Source organism: Trichechus manatus, unplaced genomic scaffold, assembly GCF_000243295.1.
Source record: "Trichechus manatus latirostris isolate Lorelei unplaced genomic scaffold, TriManLat1.0 scaffold00180, whole genome shotgun sequence".
In the NCBI taxonomy this organism is placed as follows: domain Eukaryota; kingdom Metazoa; phylum Chordata; class Mammalia; order Sirenia; family Trichechidae; genus Trichechus; species Trichechus manatus.
In genome coordinates this window covers 3279324-3304383 of record NW_004444116.1, presented here as the reverse complement: position 1 = coordinate 3304383, position 25060 = coordinate 3279324, and the positions used below count along the sequence as shown (strand labels likewise).

Below are 25060 nucleotides of genomic sequence, written 5' to 3'. Positions count from 1 at the left end.
CCCAGTCTGCTGTGCATTAGACAGGACTACCCTTGGAGTCCCAGGAAGGCGCAAATGGTTAAGCGCTTGACTACTAGCCAAAAGTTTGACGGTTTGAACCCACCCAGGGGCATTCTGGAAGAAAGGCCTGGCAGTTTGCTTCTGAAAGGTCACAGCCTTCAAAACCCAATGGGGAGCAGTTCTGCTCTGCACATGTGGGATCACCGTGAGTCAGCATTAATGCGACAACAATGAGAACAACCCAGGGGTGGAGTAGATTCCAGCAAGTCAGCTCATAGTTGGTAGTGTTCCATGTAGCAGGTGCTGCAGGGCACTCCTGAGTAGCCTGCCCAGGATCCTCCCTGCTCGGTAGGGGGCGGCAGGAGCAATACCCCGTGGGTGCTCACACCTGATTGATTTCTAGGCTTCAGATCAAATGCCCATGGCAGGGTGGGGTGGGGAAGGGATATGTGTATTTCTTCTCTTTAATGTAGAGGTGTGGACTGCCCCCTGCCCCCCTTCACTGGCCTGTGCCCTGGGCTCCCAACCCCCTGACCTTCCCCAGCACCTGTCTGTACTTCCCCCCACTTGAAGGGGCAGTGAGACTCATTTCTCAGGTTCCCCTCAGTATTTCTCAGGCCGGCCCCGGTGATTTTAGTTTCCTAGTGCTGCTGAAATACAAATACCACAAGTGGGTAGCTTTGAAGAATAAACGTTTATTTCCTCTCAGTTCTGGAGGCTAGAAGTGCAAATTCAAGGTGTGACTCTAGGAAGAGGTCTTTCCTTGTCTATTTCAGCTTCTAGTAGTTGCGGCAACCCTTGGCATTTCTGGGCTTGTAAATTCACCTATCTCCCTCATCATCAGATAGCTGTCTTCCCCCTGTGTGTGTCTCTGTGTCTATGCAGATCTTTACATAAAACTCAGAAGTAATTAGGTTTAGGATCTACCCTACATTGGGTGGCACAAATGGTTAAGCACTCAACTACTAGCTGAAAGGTTGGCAGTTTGAACCCACCCAGAGGCACCTCAGAAGATAGGCCTGGTGATCTGCTTCCTAAAGGTCACAGCCTTGAAAACCCTACTGAACAGTTCTACTTTGCACGGATGGGGTCACCATGAGTTAGAATTGACTTGACAGCAGCTAACAACAACTACACTGGTGTGGTCTCGATTGATTACATTACATTAGATTGCATTATGGAAGGCGATTACATTGCATTACATTACATCCACAGGCACAGGGGTTAGGTCTCCAACACATATTTTGGGGGGACACAATTCAGTCCCTAACACCAGCCTTCCGGTAGATCTTTCTTAAAGGTGACACTTATATCCCCTTTAGCTTCTAGGAGGTTTAGCGCATGAGAAAAAGCAGAGCAATGATCGTACAAGAGGCAACAAGAGAAGCAGTAACCCTCTCATGCTTGACCTCAGCTCCAGGGAATCAGTTCATCTGCTCCCTCTGAAATACACATTTGACCTGCTTTTCACAGAAGCGTTGTTGAAGTCATTGCCTTCCCTGGATGTTTCTGGAAAGTGTGTACTTTTGTTTGTTTACTTCCCCTGCAGTTCTTTACCTGTCATAGTGGAGATGCAGCAGATTGGAAGCTAACATTCTTAATGGACAAGTCTAGGACACATTTGAGATATACACATGTGGTAGAGAGAGATTTATTTTAAAGAACTGGCTCGTGATTATGTTGGCTGGCGAGGTTGAAATCCGTAGGCCGGGGCTTTGCTGACGGAGTCGACTGGCCAGGAAGTAAATGCTGGCCCACTGTCCTTGGAGGAGTCCCTGGTGGTGCAAATGGTTGAGCACTAGGCTACTAATCGAAAGGTTGGTGATTCGAATCCCTACAGGGGCACCTCAATATATTTCCAAAAACCTATGAAAAACAGTTCTACTTCAACACACGTGGGATTGCCGTGAGTTGAAATTGACTCGACAGCAGGATGTTTAGTTATTTCATTTGGACTGCCTTTGGTGTTGGCCATCTGATTCTCTCTAGCAACAGATAACCGGGTCTGGGGGTATATCTTAGTGTCCTACGGCTACCGTAACAAAATAACCACAAAGTGGGTGGCTTTAAAGAACAGAAATTTATTGTCTGAAGTCTAGAAGTCCAAATTCAGGGCATTGGCCATGCTCCCTGTTTGTCAGCTGTAGGGTAAGACCCTTGCTTTACTCTCAGCTTCTGTAGCCCCAAGAGTTTCTTGGCATTCTTTGGCTTGTAGATGGATCTGGCTCCCCACGTGCTGTCTTCCCCATGTGTGTAACTGTCTACATGTCTGTTCTCCTCTTTTGTAAGACCCTACTCAGAAGGGATTAGGACTAGAACCCATCCTACTTAACTAATAGTATTTTCAAAGAAAGACCCTATTTCCAAACAAGGTCACCTTCACAGGTACAGGGCTAGGACTTCAACGTATCTTTTAGGGGAGACAATTCAACCCATAACAGGAGAGTAGCGGGTGATTTTTTTACTCCCACTGGCTCCCTTCAGTCCATCTGCACATGCTCTCTGACTTGACCTTGAAGTTTTGTCCAGAATCAGACCCCTTCTCTCTGCCTCCACAGTCCAGTACCATCATCTCCAATGGGTTATCGCGGTCACCTACCGCCCTCTGCCTCCACCTGGGCCAGCAGTCAGCCTCTTCTCAGGGCAGCCGCCAGAGGGCATCCTGTGACAAGTCAGAGCACAGCACTTCTCTGCTTAGAATCCACCAGGGCACCCAGTCACTCCAAGTAGAAGCCATGGTTATCAGAACAGCCTTAGGGCCCTGCATGCCCTGCCTTGTCCCCTCCTGCCCTTTCTTCCTCTCTCTCCCCCTTACTCACTCCACTCCAGCCACATGGGCCTCCTTGCTGTTCCTCCAACTCACCAGGCATGGCCCTGCCCCAGGGCCTTTGCACTGGCTGTTACCTCCACATGCAATGCTGTTCCTCAGATAGCCACATGGCTCCCTGCCCTCACCTACTCCTGTCTCCCCATCATTACTCTGCTCCAGCCACATGGGCCTCCTTGCTATACCTCCAGTTCACCAGGCACAGTCCTGCCTCAGGGCCTTTGCATGGGCTATTCCCTCTGCTTAGAATGCTCTTCTCCCAGGTTTCCCCATGGCCAGCTCCTCCTTATCCTCCAAGTCTCTGCTCAAATGTTATCTCCTCCAAGAAGCCCTCCTGACTTCCCTCGCATAGTCAATTTCCATTTCCTTCCTGCCCCCCCATCCTCCTCTCTCCCCCTCACTCACTCTGCTCCAGTCACATAGGCCTCCTTGCTCTTCCTCCAACATGCCAGGCACAGACCTGCCCCAGGGCCTTTGCATGGGCTATTCCCTCTGCCTAGATTACTCTTCCCCCAGATACCACACACCCTTCACCTTCTCTCACCTCCTTCAGGTCTTTCTCCACTCAGCACTTTCTCAGTGAGCCTTCCTTGACCCCCTAATTTAAAATCATGGTTCTCCCTTCAGTCCCCTCCACATCGGAGTCCTGTCCCCATTCCCGGGTTAATTTTTCTCAGAGCACTTAACACCGTCTCGCATTCTGTACATTTTCCTTATTTATGGTGGGTCTCTCCCACACGAGAATGGAAGCTTCATGAGAGCAAGGATTCTGGTTTGTCTTCCTCACTGTTGTGTCCCCGGCACCTAGAACAGGGCCCAGCATAAAGTTGGTTCTCAATAAATGTGTGATGAATGGATGGAAAGCTGGGTGTTTAAAGTATGATCGTATCAACACAAAGCAATTATTGGAGCTCTGCGGAGCTGCTAAGTTGCTAGAATATGGCACAGCAAGAATGTAGCTCACCTCTAGCTAGTCAGGAGCCGATGTCAGGTATATTCCCCCTATGAGGCTAGGCAGAGTGCGGCACAAGTGGTCTGGACTTTAAGACCCCACCTGGTGATCCGCTTCTGAAAACTCAGCCATTGAAAACCCTATGGAGCACAGTTCTACTCTGACACACATGAGTCGGAGTCGACTCTACAGCAGTCGGCTTGGAGTTCCTGAGTAGTGCAAATGGTTAACATGCTTGGGTGCTCACTGAAAGGTTGGAGATTCGAGTCCACTCAGAGGTGCCTCAGAAGAAAGGCCTAGTGATCTACTTCTGAAAAATCAGCCATTGAAAACCCTATGGAGCAGTTTTAGTCTGACACACATGGGATCACCATGAGTAGGAGTTGACTGGTGGTGGTGGTGTGGTGTCAGTTTTCTGTGTAGTTACTTTCAACTTAGCAGGAAGAACTTCTTGCCAGGATAATCATGTATCCTTTTGATGTCAACATAGTTACCTAGAGAATTCGACTTTTAGCTTAAATAGTACAAGGGGATGATACAAAGGAGATTGTCTTTTCCAAGCCTTTCTTTTTCCTTGTGAGTCAGCTTATTCCATGCCCAACACCCCTGGTAAGTGGGTAGAGGAACAGGTAGGTCTCAGAACCTATCCCTCAGGACTCCTAGCCCAGTGCTCCTTCCAGCCTGCCACCCATAAAATCAGGACTCAGACTCTGTCTCTGTTTCCTAGGGCTGCCATAACAAAAATACCACACGTGGGTGCCTTGAAAGAACAGAAGTTTATTGTCTCACAGTTTGGGAGGCTAGAAGTCCGAATCAGGGCATCAGCTCTAGAGGAGGGGCCCTCCTTAACAGGGCATTCCTTGGTGTTCCTTGGATTTTAGATCATTCCTCACATGGTCTCTTCCCCCTGTATGTGTGTCTCTCTATCTGTTTTCCATTTTTATAAGATACCACTTAGAAGAGATTAGGTTTAGGACCCCCCTACTCCAGTATGACCTCATTAACCCATGTTCTCCTACCAGGCTTCCCAGCTACACAAGTCCCTCAGCCTCTCAGACAAAGGGAGGGAAGGAATGAGTCCAGGTGTGTTCAGAGTGACTGGGTGGGGGGTTGTTAGGGGAGAGGAATATGCTCCAAGGGTCTGAAGGGTAAGAGGACAGAGCCACCAATGACAAAATTATTTACTAACTTCAAAATTAAGTATTTGATTCATGGGTCAAACAGTTAACAGGCTCGGCTGCTAGCCAAAAGGTTGAAGGTTTGAGTCTGCCCAGAGACACCTCAGAAGAAAGTCCTGACAATCTGCTTCCGAACAATCAACCACTGAAAACCCTGTGGAGCACAGTTCTACTCTGACACACATGGGGTCTCCATGAGGTGGAGTCAACTCCATAGCAACTGGTTTTTTTTCATGCAGAGAGTGGTACTGATGGGTCCTGTTAGTTTTCTTTAATCCTCTTGGCCTAAGAATTTAATTCTATTCCTCTAGGTTTAGGTAGGTCCCTGGGTGTCTCAAATGGTTAAGCGTTCGACTACTAGCTGAAAGGTTGGTAGTTCAAACCCACCTATAGGTACCTTGGAGGACAGGCCTGGCAATCTGCTTCCGAAAGGTCACAGCCTTGAAAACCCTTTGGAGCACAGTTCTCTACACACATGGGGTCACGATGAGTCAAAGTCCACTCGACAGAACTTAACAACAACAATGGCAAGGTTTAGGAGATACTTGGTATTATGTTTGGTATTTAAACTGTGCATGGTGTGTGAGTGTGTTCAAATGATTATGAAGATAGAACCTAATAGGTCGCAGTCACATGCAGATTTTTATAAAATAAGCCAAAGATTGTGAAAACAGGCTGAAAAATGAAGGAATGAATTAAAGTAGGCCATTAATTTAAGTGCTTAAAATCTCTTGAACACAAATCCATGATAGTAAAAAATAAATTTCCTAATCCTGTTTGTTAGCAGAGGGAAAACCTGTAGTTCTCTTAAGGGATCCATGTTACCCATTTTAGCATTTTGGGGGGTTTTGACAAATGCAAAGCTGTCTCTCTCTGTCCAGCTCCAGTGGCTGTTAGATAATTATGAAACTGCTGAAGGTGTGAGTCTCCCCAAAAGTTCTCTCTACAACCACTATCTTCGACACTGCCAGGAGCATGAGCTAGATCCTGTGAACGCCGCCTCCTTTGGGAAACTGATTCGTTCCGTGTTCACGGGCCTGAGGACTCGACGCCTGGGAACCAGGTGGGTGGTGGATGACACCATGGGTCTGATGCTCCTGACTCCCCCCTTCCTTTAAGCAGAAATTGAGTTTGTCCACTTCTTGGGGAATGTGGGGCTTCTTCCTTCTGGTAAGGTATTCTAACCCATACCCAACTCTGGATGAGCCTGGAGACATCCTGAGTTAACCGTGCCCTGGGCACAAATATTTTGAGCTTGACTACTAGCCAAAAAGTTGGTGATTCAAACCTACCCAGAAGGGCCTCAGAAGAAGGCCCTTTTGATCTACTTCCAAAAGGTCACAGCCTTGAAAACCCTATGGAGCACAGTTCTACTCTGCCCACGTGGGTTTGCCAGGAGTTGGGGTCAACTTGATGGCAACTAACAACAACAACTAACCTAAAGGTTGGCAGTTTGAACCCACTCATTGGTGCTGCAGAAGAAAGGCCTGATGATCTGTTTCTATAAAGATGACAGCCAAGAAAACCTTATGGAGCACAGCTGTACTCTGTAACACGTGGGGTCACTATGAGTCAGAATTGACTCAGTGGCACTGGGTTTGGATTTTTCGTTTTCGGCTGTGGTGGTAGCCACGGTCTGTTCTCTTCTTTAGAAGCTGATGATTGCATATGGGAGTGTGATTCAGTTCTGTCTTCATTTGAAATTTTCCATAATAGCGAGTGTTTTTTTAAAGCAGTTTCTTGATTATCTGAGTCCTGGGGTGGTGCAAACAGTTCACATGCTTGGCTCCTAACCGAAAGGTTGGAGGTTCAAGTCTACCCAGAGGTGCCTTGGAAGTAAGGCCTGGTGATCTACTTCCAAAAAATCAGCCATTGAAAACCCCGTGGCACACAGTTCAACTCTGACATGCACACGGGGTCACCATGAGTTGGAATCGACTCGATGGCAACAGGTTTTTTTTTGGGTTAAACAAAATTGAAAGGGTTTCCTTACTGCAGGACTTCTGAGAGCCTTTATCATACTAAAATGCAAGAGGAGGCTCTCCAGTAGGGGCATGTCAGGTGCAGAATTTCTTCAACTTGTTTGGCTGAGGAACAGCTTATGAATATTTCATTGAGAGCTCCAAATGAAAGGCCAGGCAAGTGCCCTAGCAAGGGCATATACAGGGAGCTGACCCTTGGGCATTGATTTCTAGGGGCAACTCCAAGTGTCATTACTATGGGATCCGCCTGAAGCCAGACTCCCTGCTGAGCCAGCTGCAGGAGGACACGCAGTGCATGGCCATGCAGCAGCAGCCTGTGCACCAGAAGCCCAGGTAGGTGAGGTGGCCCAGGCGGGGAACCAGGTGGGCGGTGGATGACACCCCAGGTCTGATGCTCCTGACTCCCCCCTTCCTTTAAGCAGAAATTGAGCTTCTCCACTTCTTGGGGAATGTGGGGCGGGGAGGAGACACTAAACCTATGCAGAGGAGGGACCACCCACCCTCTTGTGGGGAAAACACATCCACATCTGGTCTCCAGTGTCCCAGGGGAGCCAGGACACCCATGCCCACGTAATAGGATGTGAGGAGAGCAAGAGATGAGGGAGTCTCTGCATCCTAGCCAGGGTTCTCTAGAGAGACAGAACCAATGAGAGAGGAGAGAGAGTGTGTATGTGTGTATGTGTATACATATATGTGTGTGTACATGTATATAAAATATGTATATATGTGTATGTGTTTATATATATATATACACACACACACTTCTTGTTGCTGTTTTTGTTGTGTGCTGTCGATTCCAAGTCATAGTGACCCCATGTGGCAGAGTAGAACTGTCCTATAGAGCTTTCTAGGCTGTGATAGAGAGTTATAAAGAGATAAAGAGTGTATGTCTATGTATACACATGTACATACATAATATATATGTATAGAGGCCTGAGTGGCACAAGCGGGTAAGTGCTCGCCTGGTAACCAAAAGGTTGGCAGTTCGAGTCCACCCAGGGGTGCCTCAAAAGAAAGGCCTGGCGATCTACTTCCCAAAAAATCAGCCACTGAGAACCCTATGGAGCACAGTTCTACTCTGACACACATGTGGTTGCCATGAGTCTGGGTTGAGTCAATGGCAACTGGTTTGGCATGTATATATATAAAAGCCATTGCTATCGAGTCGATTCTGACTCACAGTAACCCTATAGGACAGAGTAGAACTGCCCCACAGGGTTTCCAAGGAGCAGCTGGTAGATTTGAACTGCTGACCTTTTGGTTAGCAGCCAAGCTCTTAACCACTGTGCCACCAGAGCTGCTTGTATGTATGTGTGTGTATATATATATGTATGTATGTATGCGTGTATGTGTGTGTGTATATACACACACACACACACACACACACACATATATATATATATCTCAAGAGGGGGAGGGTTTACTTCAAGGAATTGGCTTACATGATTAGGGTGGGGGGAGGGGCAAGTCCCAAATCCATAGGTCAGGCAACAGGCTGGAGACTCCTGCAGGCTTGTGTCCCAAAATTCATAGGTCAGGTAACAGGAAGAGTGAGAAAGTTCTGGCAAAATGTCTATTTGTAGTCTAAACACACCCCAAGGAAACTCCTTTTTTACTCTTAAGACCTTCAGCTGATTGAATGAGACCTACCCACATTTTGGAGGCTAGCCTGCTTTGCTTGAGGCCAACTGATTTAATCACATGGAGCTACTTCATAACAGCAGCTAGATTAATGTTTGCCCAAACAGCTGGGCACCAGAGCTGAGCCATGTTGACACATAAAATTCACCACCACACAGTGGATACATTCTCATCCAGAGAGAGAACAATGAAAATAAGCCAAGTATTATACCCAGAAAAGTACTCAAAATAACCCAAGCCAGGAGTAAAAACCAAATCAAACCCACTGCCGTCAAGCCAATTCCAACTCATAGTGACTGTATAGGACAGAGTAGAACTGCCCCATAGGGTTTCCAAGGAGCTGCTGGTAGATTGGAACTGCTGTTCTTATAGTTAGCAGCCGAGCTGTTAACCACTGTGCCACCAGGGCTCCCTTAAATATTTAAGTCACTGCTGCTTCCTGACGTTTTGATCCAATGGCTGGGAAGGCCTGGTCATTTTCTGGACTATTCTTCTCTGTCCATCACAAAGCTACTCATCTTTTTAGGCAGGGGTCAGCAGACTTTTCCTGTAAAGCACCAGATAGATAGCCAATATTTTCAGCTTTTTGGACTTGACAGTCTGTTGCAACTACTCAACTCTGCTGTGGTAGCACAAAGGCAACTGTAGATGATACATGAATGAGTGTGGCTGTGTGCCAATAAAACTTTATCTACAAACACAAGTGGTAGGCCGAATTTGGCCTGCAGGCTGTAGTTTGCCAACCCCTGCTTTAAGGCCCCACTCAAATGTCAGCTCCCTGGAAGGCTTCCAGAGCACCCTTTTTCCCACCCACCCCCCTCTCCCCCTGACTCCCTCTCTAGAGTCTAGACTGCTCTGGTTGTGTTCTAGGGTACCCCTCTCCCCACGCACCCCCCTCTCCCCCTGACTTCCTCTCTAGAGTTTAGTCTGCTCTGGTTGTGAGCACTTTGAGGGCAGGGACCACATCACACTCATCTCCATGTGACTCGTTTATGCCTAGTGCCCGGTCTGCTGCACAGAGAGGCCACTCGGTGAGTCTGTGTGACTCTAAAACCCAATGTAGCTGCTGTGAAGTATCCCAGTGACTCCTAACCATACGATCAATCATGGGAGTTAGAGGTGACAGAAAAGAGTCTCCAGAACATTCTCAAGGAGCCAACAGATAAGAATGGAACCAATAGTCCATTTTGTATCTTGGTTTCCACAGACATGGACCACATAGCTTCTTGTTGTTGTTGTTGCTGTTGAATTTGGTCCTGGCAAACACCCCTAGAAACCAGGCAGGGTGCTATTTTAGGAGGAGCTACTTCAGTTTAGAATTCTAGCCCTGGGAGACCAGGGTTTGAATCTCAGCCCATGCACTCATGTGCAGCTACCACTCATCTGTCATTGTAGGCTTGCCTGTTGCTATGATATTGAACAGGTTTCAGCAGAGCTTCCAGACCAAGACAGACTAGGAAGAAGAGCCTGGCGATGGGCAATCTACTTCCAAAAATCAGCCAGTGAAAACCCTTTGGAGCACAATGGTTGGATCCACAGCCTATCATGGAGATGGCACAGGACCGAGCAGTGTTTTGTTTGTTGTGCCTGGGGTTGCCATGAATCAGGGGCGACTCCACAGCAACCAACCAACAACAACACACATTCTTGGGACGGGCTTTTGTCATTCACATTTGAAAAGTCACTGTCTGAGGTGGTCTTGGTTGGATGCTCCTGGCTCCACCCCTGAGCCAGCAGTTACCCGTCTGACCTGGCCTTTCTCCCACCCTCAGTGTCTCCTGGCCTCATCTTCCATATGAGGCGAGTGCTCCCAGGTCTGGCTGGCCCTGCCCTGCCCCCTACCTAGTCCCCAGCAACCTCCCAGGGTGTACCTGGGCTCCAGGGACATGCCAGTTTTGGAAGTCCCTCCGCAGCTGAGGTTTCCCTGGTTTCTGTCTGCATAGGCTGTGCACTGCTTTATGGGTGAGATGGAATTCTCAGAATTTCCTTTGAGACCACACAATGGAAAGATGTTTGTGATTCTACATAAAAATTTCACTGGTCTTCTACGAGAAAAAAAAATTTTTTTAATCCCCAGTGTTTATAGCAGCACTATTCACAGTAGCCACAAGGTAGAGACAACCTAAATGTCCATCAACAGGTGAATGGATAAACAAAATGTACTATATACACGCAATGAACTATTACTCAACCATAAAGAGAAATGAAGTTCTGGTACATGTTACAACGTGTATGGACCTTGAAAGCATCATGCTGAGTGAAAGAACCCAGACTCAAGAGGACAGATGTTGTGATCCCACTTACATGAAACATCTGGAATAGTCAAATGCATAGGGACAAAAGGTAGATGAGTGGTTACCAGGGGAGGGGGAGATGGGGAAATAGGGAGTTATTGGTTAAGGGATACAGAGTTTCTCTTTGGGGTAATGAATAACATTTGGACATAGACAATAGTGATGGTTGTACAACATGGGGAACATAATGTCACTGAGTTGTACACTTAAAAATGGTTAAAATGGCAAATGTTTGTTATACAGATAGTCCCCAACTTATGACATATGCAAGTTGTGATGAACCACACTTAAAGACTGTCCATTTTTTTGGTACATATTATTGTTAGTTGTATGTACTACATACAGTGTCACAGTGCATAATTTGCTCGTGTTATCATTCTCATGCCAACCCCCTAAAACAAATAAAGATCAGATTTATAAAGATACTGAAAATAAAAGACAATAATAATGAAAACTAAAAAAAAAAAAAAAGATATTCAACTTACATCAGAACTGACTTATGACAGAGTCATCGGAACGGAACCCTGTTGTTTGTTGGGGACTACCTGTATATATTTTTACCATACACACACACACACACACACAAAATCCCGAAGGGAATCCTCCTCAGTTCCCTGGTCCCTGGGCCCATCCCAGGCCATGCTGTTGGAGCTCATGGTGACATCTGCCCAGGTACCAGCCAGCCCAGAAGACGGACAGCCTTGGGGACAGCGGCTCCAACAGCAGCCTGCACAGCACGCCCGAGCAGGCCATAGCCGCCCAGAGCCAGCACCACCAGCGGTACATAGGTGAGAGTGCCCAATGTCATTTCGCCCTGGTGTCACCCCAGCCATCCCAAGGGGCAGGGCAGGGATGGATTATCCTATAAGCAAGGTATGCATGGGCTTACTTGTGCTTACTTTCTAATCTGTATTGCACAATTTCACATGAGTTTCACCACAGATGTGATGAAAAACAGGTGAAATTGTACACTACAGGTTAGTCAGTAAACACAAGTAAGCCCGTGTGTACCTTGCTTACTGTAAGCCCATGCATACCTTGCTTACTGGTTAATCCACCCCTGGGGCAGGGCCTACTGTACAACCTTGGGGTCCAGTCAACTTTTCTGGAGGCTCCTGGGTTTCCACATGAGCAACATCTGATGGGATGTGCCTTAAACAGTTGTCTTGTATAAGACTGTTTTAGTTTCCTAGTGCTGCTGTAACAGAAATACTGCAAGTGGGCAGCTTTAACAAATGCAGTTTATTTTTTTTCACAGTTTAGGAGGCTAGAAAGGAGTACTTGGCTGGTAACTGAAAGGTTGGCGGTTCGAACTCACCTAGTGGCTCTGCGGGAGAAAGGCCTGGCTCTCTGCTTCCGTAAAGATTACAGACCAGGAAACCCTATGGGACAGTTCTACTCGGTCACATGGGGTTGCTATGAATTGGAATTGACTAGATGGCACGTAACAATAACAGCAAGAGGAATGGAACCCAGAGGCATTGATGAGGAAGAGGCCACAGCTGGTCCCAGAATGAGTACAAGCTTTGGAATAACGTGTGCTTCCCTGTCATTCCAGTACAGGACTAAATAAATTGTTGCAGAGCACAAAACAGGACAAAAATGTCCCAAGGGAGGTAACTTAACCTTGACTCTAAAAGCTGCAAAGATTGCATAAAGATGTGGCAATTATTAATGAAACCCAATATCACCATGAACAAATAAGGGGGAAATGTAAAAGTCTAAGATGATTCTTTATGCAGATTCAAAACATTTTGAAGTTCTAACTCCATTTAAATAAATGGAAACTGGAATCTGTATAAGAAACATTCTAAGTGTGTTTAATGCAACAAAAAACTCCAATCAGTGGGAATGCCCTCTCCCTTTTTCAAAAGATTGGTGAATGTTTCCAGTTAAAATATTTAAGGTAGTATTATTTTTGGATCCCCATTTTTACTCTTAAACCCTTTCACCCCTACTGGTACATATAGATACCACTTACATTTTTCACCTCTGGGGTTTCTGGGGACTTTTTTTTTTTTTTACCACTTATAGTATGTGTTGGCATGGGGCGGGGAGTTGCATAACTGCATAAAACAGAAGGAAGTTCGTCAGTGCCATATTGCTGGCTTAAGAGGTTATTGTATGAGATGGCGCATCCTGGAGGAGTGATTGTATAAAACTTTTGCTCTTTGGTCTTCTGTATGATGAGATAAGGCTTGTAAGTATATTTACTGCTTCCTGTGTATTGTTTGGAAGGTACGGTTTTCAGGGTTAGGTAATATTCAAGTGAATAAGTTATTTTCAGGTGCAATACAGCATATGCACGTGTCCTTGATGTACTTTTTGATCAATGGTACCTATAAGTACCACTTACATTTTTTGCCTCTCAGGCTTCTGAACAGTGAGATAAACCTTGTAAGTATACTTATGGTCTCCTGTGTGTTATTGGGAAAGTTTGGTTTTCAGGATTAGATAATATTCAAATGAATAACTTATTTTCAGGAGCAATACAGTGTAAACACACATTGTAACATCCTTGACATACTGCATGTATGTTTCGTGCAATCATCAAGGACCTATCTTCTGGTTTATGAGCGGTAAGTAGTTGTTTTTCAATAAGAAGTAGTTTATTGCGGTAGTAATTCTCCCACGACAGCAGCTTACTGTGGGCCGAGAAGTCAAAACAAGAGGAAGACCGTTCTTTCTTGTCAGGAACGAGCCAGGAGTCAGCGGGGTGCCAAATGATGTCTGGCTCTGACAGGCTGGAAGGCATTTACCTGTCAAGGAAACTAGAAGGCGATGCAGAGAATGCAGCACTAAGAAGCAGCAGACTTGAACAATTATGTGCAGCCAGTGCAGGGTGCCATTTTGTGTTACCCCATGTTTTCAAAAGTTTCACTCAATAAAGTAAAATTGCTGAGATAAAATGATTCTTGCCCTTCCTCATTCCACCTATGCTACCTTTGGAGTCCATGGGTACATATGTGTACCACTTAATAATAAAAATCCATCTTACATAACAAAGAATTACCAACATTCAATGATTCAGCATGCATGCCATTAGTGAAAAAACATTACATCACCAAAAAATTACAAAGATAAAATAATTCAATTATGAAAGGGTTAAAAAACAAAAAACAACCAAAAGCTGATCTCAGTCAGGTGGGAGAATAAGGCTTCAATTATATCCTTAAACTAAAAAGTAAATGTTACCTTAATAGAATTGAGATCATTTATATAAATCCAAAGCCAGCATTATGCTTGAGGAATGAATCTGCAGTCAAGTCTAGTCAAGTATGAGAACAATGAAAGGGAGAAAAATAAAAAGTACAAAAATTGAGTTAGGAGAGACCAGTTTTTATTTGCAAATGGTATAAATGTCTTACATGAAAATTCAAGAGGATCCACTAAAGAGCTTAGACTTCAAAGGTTTAATGTTATCTCCTCTGGAATATAACCACCTGTTTCCAAGGATTGCTTTTTAATTGTCATGTTAAACTCATTCCAGCTACGATCCAGAAGCCTGGTTTCCAGTTTCTAAATTTGTTTGCTAGAGGATATTAAGATTCTTTCTGTCTGTATATTGATTCTTTGGCCAAAGGATTATTATTTTTATTTTAATTTTGATGAAAATATACACAGCAGAACATACATGACATTGGTTACATTGTTCACGTTGTGTCACCGTTTTTGCTATCTCTACCCATATAGTTTCACCACCATTGCCTTAGACTCACTACCCGCTAAATTTCTCATCTATACTTTGGGAGTTACTGGTGACAATTTGGTCTCATAGAGATAATTCTTTAAAAGAGCACAACGTTCATGGCAAACATTCTTTACTAATTTAGCTAAACAATAGATGACTTCTGGGGATAATTTTGGTTCATGGTTTGAAGATTTTCTCAGAGCAATAAATTCAGGGATTCGTCCAGTTTCGATACATCCAGTAAGTCTACATTCTGTAAGAATTTGAAAAAACATGATAAACTCATGGTAGGCATACAGCTAAACTTGTGGGAACAGGAATTGGGGTGTGAAGGCACAGCATGGGCATTTCAGGTGCTGCAGTATGTTTTATAGAGGGAAGGAAGAGGGTGGTGGTATGCAGCCAGTCAGTTAAATGTGGGTTATTTCACAGATACTACTAGTATATAAATAAGAAATCTGAGTAGGATTTTGGTTTTTTCTAAGTCCCTTTTGACCTACTGAGATCATTTTGTTTTAGCCTGTAAGCTATTAATAAAAAAACCAAACCAAACCCATTGCCATCAAGTCGATTCCAACTCATAGCGACCCTGTAGGACAGAGCAGAACTGCCTCGTAGGGTTTCCAAGGAGCGGCTAGTGGGTTCGAACTGCTGACCTGTTGGTTAGCAGCCAAGCGCTTAACCACTGCACCACCAAGGGTCCAAGCTATTAATACACTTTTATAATAGATTTTTTTCTGATGATGAATCTTTCTTGTGTTCCTGGAAAAGTCCTGTTTGCTTATGTCAAGATGTTCATTTTAACATGCCAACACTACATTAATAGTTTTAACAACAATACGCGTGAGTGAGATCCGTTTTTGGTACCCTTTTTATTCAGCTTTGGAAGATTTTGGAGTTAAGGTTATACTAATCACACTGCCATCAGTTCGATTCATGGTGTCCCTATAGGGCAGGGTGGAACTGCCCCTGTAAGGTTTCCAAGGCTGTAGATCTTTACCAGATGCAGAGTGCTACATCTTTCTCCCGTGGAGCGCCTGGTGAGTTCAAACTGCTGATCTTTAGGCTAGCAGCCTAGCGCTTTAACCACTGCGCAACCAGGTCTCCTCAAGGTTATATTAGCACCTTGTAATGTATAAAAACCAAAACCGAACTGCCGACCTCTTGGTTAGCAACCGAACGTTTAATCACTACACCACCAGGGCTTCCGACTTATAAAGGATAGGGGCACTGATCTTTTTCTATGCTCACAACAGTTTAAATGGTATTGGAATAACCTAAGAAGTGTACATAGTGTCATTCCAAAGCCTGCCCTCATTTTAGGTCACTATGCTGTTTTCCTTCACCAGCTTCTCCGAGATTTTTGGAAATTGGTATTATACCCCGAATGCGTGAGATGTTGAAGTCTTCTCAGATGAGGCACTCGAAAAACTATTGACTGGAGTAGTTGGTGATAATTGGGCCCGGCCCAAGTTCTCTAAAAACAAGTCATTTCAGACTTTTTTCTCCCTGGATTGTAGTTAAGGAATTGTCAAAGAGAACAAATCACTTCAAGTTTGGAGTACCTTAGCTTTGGGAGTTTTCTTCTTCAGCAAGAAAGTCAAAATTCGGAGAATGCCTGAATTCAAATTAACCGTCAAGTCGTTGTCTAAGGGGATTAATTTGCTAAGGGAGTCACAGTTTGACCAGTACCTGGGCAGGAGTTTCCTCTCCAGTCACATCAATTAGTGGCAGCCGGCTAATAATGATTGCTGACAATAGCCTAAGCCAGAAAACCAAAGCCGCTGTGAGTAGGATTCGAACCTACGCAGGAAAACCCCATTGGATTTCAAGTCCAACGCCTTAACCACTCGGCCATCACAGCAGACGAGTTTACTAGGCTGTAATATATATATATATCATATCATTCATGATGTTTTGATTCAAGGTCACAATATTTTGGGCTTTGCAAAATAATCTAAAAGTAATAGGTTAAAAGATCTGAAAAATACAAAACATGAGAAAAACACAATGTCCTGGGATGGAGGACTATCAGGTAAAGGAAAACGACAAAATTCCTTGCCAGCTTCCCCAAGTTTTTCTTTGCCAAGTTCTAAACTATTGAGAATCAGATGTTCAGCACTAGATTTGTGCTGCCCTGGCAGGAGCCCTCTCCAAGAGGCTTCACTGGAACTCATCTTCTTGCCTGTTTATTCTCAATTCTTACACAGTAAAACAGGCTGCTCGGTCGTGCCTGCCTCTGATTCGTGGGAAAAATTATTCTGAGCCTAGACAGCAGTCTGTTTAGTAAGCTCTTTTTCTGCCTAGACTCCTAAACCTGAGTGTGAATGGGAGAGCACTGCCTCTAAAGAGACAGTGAAAGAATAAAGGCGATGTGACCCTGGAAGCCTAAACGGTGAAATTTGGGTGGGCTTCACACATTTTAAAGACAGAGAAGACTCTATATTTTCCTTCATATATTTTAAATTCTCAATCTCAAAAAATAATGTTGGTAACCGTATGCTCAAGCATACCATCCAAAACATAAACTATTTCTTGTATTTTTTCCTAACCCTAGAGAAAACACCTTAGAGGGAGACCTAGGAGGAAAGAAAGAGTTCCAGTGGTGAAGGAAGGGCTGTTTCCTGTGTGGCAAAGTGGGTATTGGGTCTATGAGAAAAGCTACTTTTTTTGTTTTTCAGTAATTCATCCAGTTGAAGGAGCTTAAACATAGGGTACACCACCAAAAAATAGGTGTTTTTTTGTTTTGTTTTTAATTCAATGGCAGGGGCAGATCCAGGTTTTATGGGACCTAAAGCTTATACAAGTGGAGTCCCTGGGTGGTGCAAACAGTTAAGCTCTCTGCTACTAGCCAGAAGGTTGGGGTTTGAACTCACCAAGAGGCCCTTCAAAGACAGGCCTGGTGATCTGCCTCCAAAAGGTCATGGCCTTGAAAACCCTATGGAGCAGTTCTACTCTGTACATATGGGGTCACCATGAGTCAGAATTGAATTGACGGCAACTAACAACAACAACAAAGCTTATACAGTAAATCTTGTGAAAGCTGGAACCACTATAAGGCAGAAACTTGTCAGAGAAGGAAAACGCAAATATTATCCACTAATAGAAAGCATAAGAAACGTAGTAGGACTGCACCTTGTCAAAAGCGAAAAACTTTCGAGACGCAGAAAAGGAAAGCAGTCCTGTCCAGTTCCGGCTCTCACAGGTTTCACTGTACACTATTTAGGTTATCTTTAAGGCAAAAAATACAAAAGTATGACTACAAAATTAGATATAAAATTATTTAGAATGGAAATCACAACAAATGACAAATCTTAAAAAGGTGATAAATATTACAAACACCACAAACAACATAATTTAAAATTTAAATTACTGATACACCTCTATAATACTTTTTTCCTACATTATTTGGCTGTATTTTGGAGGGAGGGCTTTAAACAATATAAGTTTATTGTCTCAGTTCTGGAGGCTAGTAGTCGGAACTCAGAATGTTGACAGAGCCATGTTCTCTCTGAAGGCTTTAGAAGAAGAACCTTTCTTTCCTCTCTCAGCTCTGGGAGCCCCAGGTGTTCCTTGGCTTGCTGCTGCAGCCTAACTCCATTATCACATGTCTTTCCTGTCTTTCATGTGCCTCCACTGCATTAGCTTTGATCAGCTTTCATGTGAAAACAATTGTGTAATATTATTTTCTATAGAGCAAACCCCCCCAAAAAATCTATTGCCATTGAGTTGATTCCAAATACACTATATGGTCACTATGAGTTTCTACAGAGAAAACCAAGCCTATTGCCGTAGAGTAGATTCCAACTCACAGCAACCCTATAGGGCATAGGGTTTCTAAGGAGCACCTGGTAGAGTCAAACTACCAACCTTTATGGTTATTAGTCATAGCACTTAACAACTAAGCCACCAGGGTTTCCTTCTACAGACAGAAGTAGATAATTCAGGCTTTCTTCTAACATGGTTGAGTGGTTTTTTAAAAAAAAATACTTCAGAGAAGTTTCTTTCAGCCTCACAACTCATTGTTGGTAGTACTGAACATATTTTTTGAATGGTTGCTAAATTTGGGAGAACCTTGAAGTTTCTTCATATATGAGCTATAAGATTTCAGGGTCCATGCATTTCAAACATCATTTCTCCTTATTGCTCACATGCATGGAAGGTAAATCAACACAGTGTGAGGTGGGAGTTTAATTGGAGGCCATATTAAGATGATTGGGCCACACCTATTGCCTTTGAGTAAAATTATCGAAGAATTTTTTTTTTTTAATTTCCTAGAATTGAGGGCCATGAATTTACAGATTAAAAGGTTAATTAAGGTAGTGCTAATTGCTATTAAAAAAAACCAAAACAACAAACGTCAAATACATAATGACGTAAGCACAAAAGAAATTTATCTTTTATTCACATAAAGCATAGATTTGGCCATTATGTGATCACATGTGATCAATGGGTGCATTCCTGCAAGCAATGGTTTAGGGACCCAGCTTCTCTTAATGTGTGGCTCACCATCTCTAATGCCTGGTTTCCAAGTTTGCCTGCTTATCTGCATTAAGACAACAGGTGGAGAAAGAACTTGGAGGGCTAGCCAAAAAAGGTGTTTCTGATTCAGCCCTGGAAGAGATGCAGATCCCTTCTATTCACATTCCATTGAGCACTCAGTCACATGGCCACATCCAACTCCAAGGGAGTCTGGGAAATGTAGTAGTCTACTTGGTACCCAGGAAAAAGATGAACCAGTTTGTGAATAGCTAGCCAGTCTCTGCACAAGAGTGCCTCAAAACCACCAAACAAAATGAATAAAAAAGACCCATACCCAGACACTTCATTATAAAATTTCAGTGCCCTGGGAAGATTTTTGCACAATATTTTTACTAATGGGACTGCTTGGCCACCCACACCTAAGGACTTTGCATTTACAAAAGGGAGAAAAAATGGAGCACCTGTGCCATCCTATAGCTCAACAGAGATGTTTAGACTTAGGGCCTCTTTGTATGGAAGAAAGGTAGGACATTATTCCCTGTGGGATGGCCGTATGGACTGCTTGTTTAGACTGGAAAGGGATGAAGCTTTACTGTCACACTACTCAGGGCTCACAGATTATTCAGACTCAGTGGCAAATGGGGCAGAGAAGAAGGAAGAAAGGTGACTTTTCTCACTGACTTCTCACTGGAAAAAATGACAGAAACTGACATAAATTGACAATGTAGTAACTAATATGTTATACAAGACTTGTTGAGTCCCTATTTTGAATTTTGCATCTTGCCATCTAAGACAGGATCTGACATAGGAATGATCCACTAATTAGGGTATATGTATGTATATATATATTTCTTGTATATACGTCTGTGTATGTGTGTGTGTGTAGCATATTAAGAGAAAATACTCAAGATTGCCATTAGATAATTCAGGTTTATGCCTCATCTCCACTCCACTGTTAGGTTTGTGACACACAGCAATTTGATAGATATCATTGAACCTCTCACATTATACCTGTAAAGTGAGGTGAGCTGTAAATTTGTATAATGCTTTTTGTAAAGGTCAAAGAAGTTCATGCATGAAAATGCCTTTGCAATCTTAAGAACATGGTATTAATCAATTTACCTTCAAATCACATTCCCAACACACCGCTTTGAGTCTTCATCTAAACGCCAAACAAAAAACCAAACCCGTCACCGCTGAGTCGATTTTGACTGATAGCAACCCTATAGGACACAGTAGAACAATTTCTAAGGAGCGGCTGGTAGATTTGAACTGCAAAGGTTAGCAGCCAAGCTTTTAACTGCTGCACCACCAGCACCCAATTGCCTTTCATCTTCCCTGAGGACTCAGATACGTAAGATTATGCATTTCATATATTTTGGAGTTTCTCAATCTATTGGGTATTGTAGATTGAGTTGTGACCCCCCCAAAATATGTGTTGTGTAAATCCTAACCCCTATTCCTATGAAGGGAACCTTGGTGGCATAGTGGTTAAGAGTTTGGCTGCTAACCAACAGGTCGGCAGTTTGAATCCACAGGTGCTCCTTGGAAACCCTACTGGGCAGTTCTACTCTGTCCTATAGCGTTGCTATGAGCTGGAATTGACTTGACGGCAACTGGTTTGGTTTGGTTTATACCTATGAATGTAATTCCATTTGGGAATAAGGTTTTCTTTGTATGTTAATGAGGTCATATCAGTGCAGGATGTGTTTTAAACCAATTTCTTTTGAGATATAAAAAGAGCAGCTTAGGCACAGAAGAAACCAAGCAGGAATGTGAAAAAGATAGATGCCACATGGAAACCTCCAAGAAACAATGAGAAGAACACTAGAGAAGCCAAGACAAGGATTTTCCCCTAGAGAGGACAGAGAGCCTTCCACTAGAGCCAGTGTCCTGAATTTGGACTTCTAGCCTCCTAAACTGTGAGAAAATAAATTTCTGTTTGTTAAAGCCACCCACTTGTGGTATTTCTGTTATAGCAGCACTAAGAAACTTAGACATTGGGCATGTGTGTTTTCTGTCTCCCGAGTTAAATGTTTAAATCCTCAGGAGAATCCTATCACATAAGTGTTCATTACACAACCCTGCCCACTCTTCACACACCTTTGGTTGTAACACCTGCCTAGTGCTCTTTCTTAGTGATACCTGTTACTTTTCTGTTCCCCAGTATTAGTTTACCAGTCTAAGGATCCTTCCTCTGGGCTTGCTTCTGAGTCTGAGAAGTCCTTCCTGACCACTGGAAGTCTTCTGAGGTTCAAAGAGGACTCCATGGGATTCATGTTTACCTGGAAACAGCCCTGTAAGGGCAGAGGGAAACTGGAAAATAACATTTATTAGGAATCTGTTAGGAGGAAATGGGTTTTCTAAGGAAGTTTTATGGCCATAATGATAACCAGTGGTAACCAGAATACACAGAATCCAGGGTACAAGATGAGCCTACAGCAAGTTCCTTTGTTTTTCACAAATTTCATTAATGAGTTCCCATCCCCAAATTCCAAGGTCATTTTTCAGTTCTCACTCTATCCATTCTTTGGGGCACTTTCTTCCACAGACACATAAAAAATAAAAATCTCTAGATCAGAGTTCTCTGTGGGGTTCTAGATCCATGGATCTTAATGTTTATCATTTTCATGAGGCTATTCCATAAGGATCTTAAATTCTTTTCCAAAACAGAAATTATTTTCATCCACTTCTAGATCCTGCTCCACTTCTCACAAATAAAAACAAACAAGCAGAAATCCTGCTTTTCCTCCTCTACTTACTAACTTCGTGAAAGCATCACCATCCACACCAGTCAATCTATGTGGCACACGGCTGGATTACCCAATAAGCAAGGTACACACGGGCCCAATTGTGCCTTCCCACCAACCTGCAGTGGACAATTTCACCTGACCCCACCCACCATGTCAAAGATGTGGTGAAACTCATGTAAAATTGCTCACCACAGATTAGCAAGTAAATACAACTAAGACCATATGTACCTTGCTCATATGGTACTTACTGGTTAATTCACCCATGTCTGTGCATTTCTGAGTGCACCCTCCAGCTTTCTCACTCTTCAAAACCACCTGTGTGTCGATACCTTCCCTCTTCAGTCTCAAATAAGCCCCTTCCACTCCATCCTAAGACCTCTGCTAGTTAAAGCCTCAAGCACTGTGACGCTGATGATTGTGGGAGCCACTCAACATGCCCTTATCCCTGGAATAGAACAGAGGACAGGGTTGATGATTAATGAAATGTTGAATGAAGGGCTCTTGGATTGTATGGCAACTCTGACTTTCTCTCTCACAGTCTGCTCTTCAGACTCCCTTTGGGACAAAAGCAGTATGTGAGTAGCAGAAAAGTCAGCTGCAAGTGCAGGGACAAGTGTCTCCAGGAGCAAGCAGAGTTGATAGCTTTCTACCTGGTGGTAGAAATAACTTTTGTGCGGGGAGATAGGAGATTGAACCTCAGACCCTCGGAGTAAAAGCGCTCTTATTTACTGAAACTCAGAAAGTTTTTTTTTTTTTTTTGAGAATCTTGTAAAACATATGCATTCATCTACAGCTTGTTCTTTCTCATCCTTTGCCTTGATTTCCATCTAGACATGCTAAGAACAGTCAGTGGTTCCCACTGCTGCAGAAGCAGACCAAGCCTGACATAGGTATTGTGAAAACAGCATGGGGTGTTGTCTGACCTCTTCTAACTTCACAAGGGTGAAGGAGAATAAAGACCAACAGCCCAAGGGTGATTCCTATGAGGGGGAGGTCAGATATGCCTGCTGTCTGCCACCTTTACTAATTCTGACACGAACTGTCCCTCCCACGGCGCTTTCTACGTCTCTCCTGGGTTCCATAATTCATTGCAATGGCCACACACAATTCACAGAAAATACTCAAGATTATGGGGTTTGTTAGGGAAGTAACAGGTTACAATTCAGGTTCAGGAACACTCAGGATACAGTTCTTCCATCAGGACAGCCTCTTCCCGGCCATGCTCACAGGCACATGTCCGTGGCCCTCAGCCTCTGCCCTCCTCGGCCAACTGTTATAAAGCTCTTTTAGCTCTACCAGTAAGTGCCCAGAGGTACTCCACTCTGCCAGCAAGCCTCCTGCCCAAACGCACTCAGCTTTCTAGCACCACACCATCTCCTGCCATCATTCTCTGCAACCGCTTCTTGAGCTCTCTGTGCCTCCTGGTTCCAGAAGCTTCTCAGAGCAGGGATCTGGGTCGAAAGGACATGCTTTCCACTCCTGGCTGTTCTTCCTGGGTGGTGGTAGGATCCTCTCTTTGCTCTGGAATTGGCTCTCTTTTTAAGCCTAGTGGAATGGGAAAATTGACCAGTTCCCTTGGAGGGTCACAATTACCTTATCTGCACAGTCCCACCCATCACTTGGGTGGGAGTTACAAAGACCATGGAAAGGCCACACAAAAGCCATCTGTCCCACCACAGGTATTCATCCAGCTTTGACACCCAACACTGCTATGTGACAATCACACTTTCCCTGCTTCCCTGCAGTACTTTCTAGAGGCATTAATATGTGGCTAAAGAACCTAATACAAACACTCAAGGAGACGCACCTGCGAAAATGCAAGCCCATCCGAGAACAGATGAGAGACCTTCTCAAAGCTACAACAGTCTCGGGCAAAATGAGTCAAATCTATCCCACAGAGGTTCTGAAATTTGGTCCCCAAACTAACATCAGTATAACCTGGACACCTGTTAGAAATGCAAATTCTTGGGCCCCACCCTGTTGTTGTTAGGTGCTGTCGAGTCAGTTCCGACTCACAGCGACCCTGTGTACTACAGAATTAAGCACTGTCTGGTCCTGCGCCAGGCGCACAATTGTTGTTATGCTTGAGCCCATTGTTGCAGCCACTGTGTCAATCCATCTCGTTGAAGGTCTTCCTCTTCGCTGACCCTCTACTTTACCAAGCATGATGTCCTTCTCCAGGGACTGATCCCTCCTGATAACATGTCCAAAGTATGTAAGACATAGTCCCGCCATCCGTGCTTCTAAGGAGCATTCTGGCTGCACTTCTTCCAAGACAGATTGATTCGTTCTTTTGGCAGTCCATGGTATATTCAATATTCTTTGCCAACACCACAATTTAAAGGCATCAATTTTTCTTCATATGCATATGATGCGATTGTAAATACCATGGCTTGGGTCAGGCGCACGTTAGTCTTCAAGGTGACGTCTTTGCTCTTCAAAACTTTAAAGAGGTCTTTTGCAGCAGATTTGCCCAATGCAATGCGTCTTTTGATTTCTTGATTGCTGCTTCCATAGGTGTTGATTGTGTAGATCCAAATAAAATGAAATCCTTGACAATTTCAATTTTTTCTCTGTTTATCATGATGTTGCTTATTGGTCCAGTTTTGAGGACTTTTGTTTTCCTTATGTTGAGGTGTAATCCATACTGAAGCCTGTGGTCTTTGATCTTCATCAGTAAGTGCTTCAAGTCCTCTTCACTTTCAGCAAGCAAGGTTGTGTCATCTGCTTAACACAGGTTGTTAATAAGTCTTTCTCCAATCCTGATGCCCCGTTCTTCTTCATATAGTTCAGCTTCTCAGATTATTTGCTCAGCATACAGATTGAATAAGTATGGTGAAAGGCTACAACCCTGACGCACACCTTTTATGACTTTAAACTACGCAGTATCTCCTTGTTCTGTTTGAATGACTGCCTCTTGATCTATGTACAGGTCCTCATGAGCACAATTAAGTGTTCTGGAATTCCCATTCTTTGTAATGTTATCCTTAATTTGTTATGATCCACACAGTTGAATGCCTTTGCATAGTCAAAAAACACAGGTAAACATCTTTTTGGTATTCTCTGCCTTCAGCCAGGATCCATCTGACATCAGCAATGATATCCCTGGTTCCACATCCTCTTCTGAATCCGGCCTGAATTTCTGGCAGTTCCCTGTCGATATACTGTTGCAGCTGCTTTTGAATGATCTTCAGCAAAATTTTACTTGCATGTGATATTAATGATATTGTTCAATAATTTCCACATTTGGTTGGATGACC

The 25060-nt window shown here is 43.9% G+C and overlaps 1 protein-coding gene and 1 non-coding gene across 2 annotated transcripts in view; one reads left to right on the top strand and one right to left on the bottom strand.

The window, feature by feature from the left end:
* LOC101358792 (DNA-binding protein RFX2-like) overlaps positions 1 to 25060 on the top strand; it is a 55253-nt gene that overhangs the window by 26502 nt on the left and 3691 nt on the right. The window contains exons 8-12 of the mRNA XM_023741387.1: positions 5839 to 6020; positions 7153 to 7272; positions 11547 to 11662; positions 21215 to 21346; positions 23546 to 23671. Of these exons, the coding sequence (XP_023597155.1) occupies positions 5839 to 6020; positions 7153 to 7272; positions 11547 to 11662; positions 21215 to 21346; positions 23546 to 23671 (676 nt within the window). The remainder of the gene's footprint in view (positions 1 to 5838; positions 6021 to 7152; positions 7273 to 11546; positions 11663 to 21214; positions 21347 to 23545; positions 23672 to 25060) is intronic.
* Positions 16348 to 16429, bottom strand: TRNAS-UGA (transfer RNA serine (anticodon UGA)). The gene has a single exon. It is a non-coding gene; the product is annotated as a tRNA-Ser (tRNA).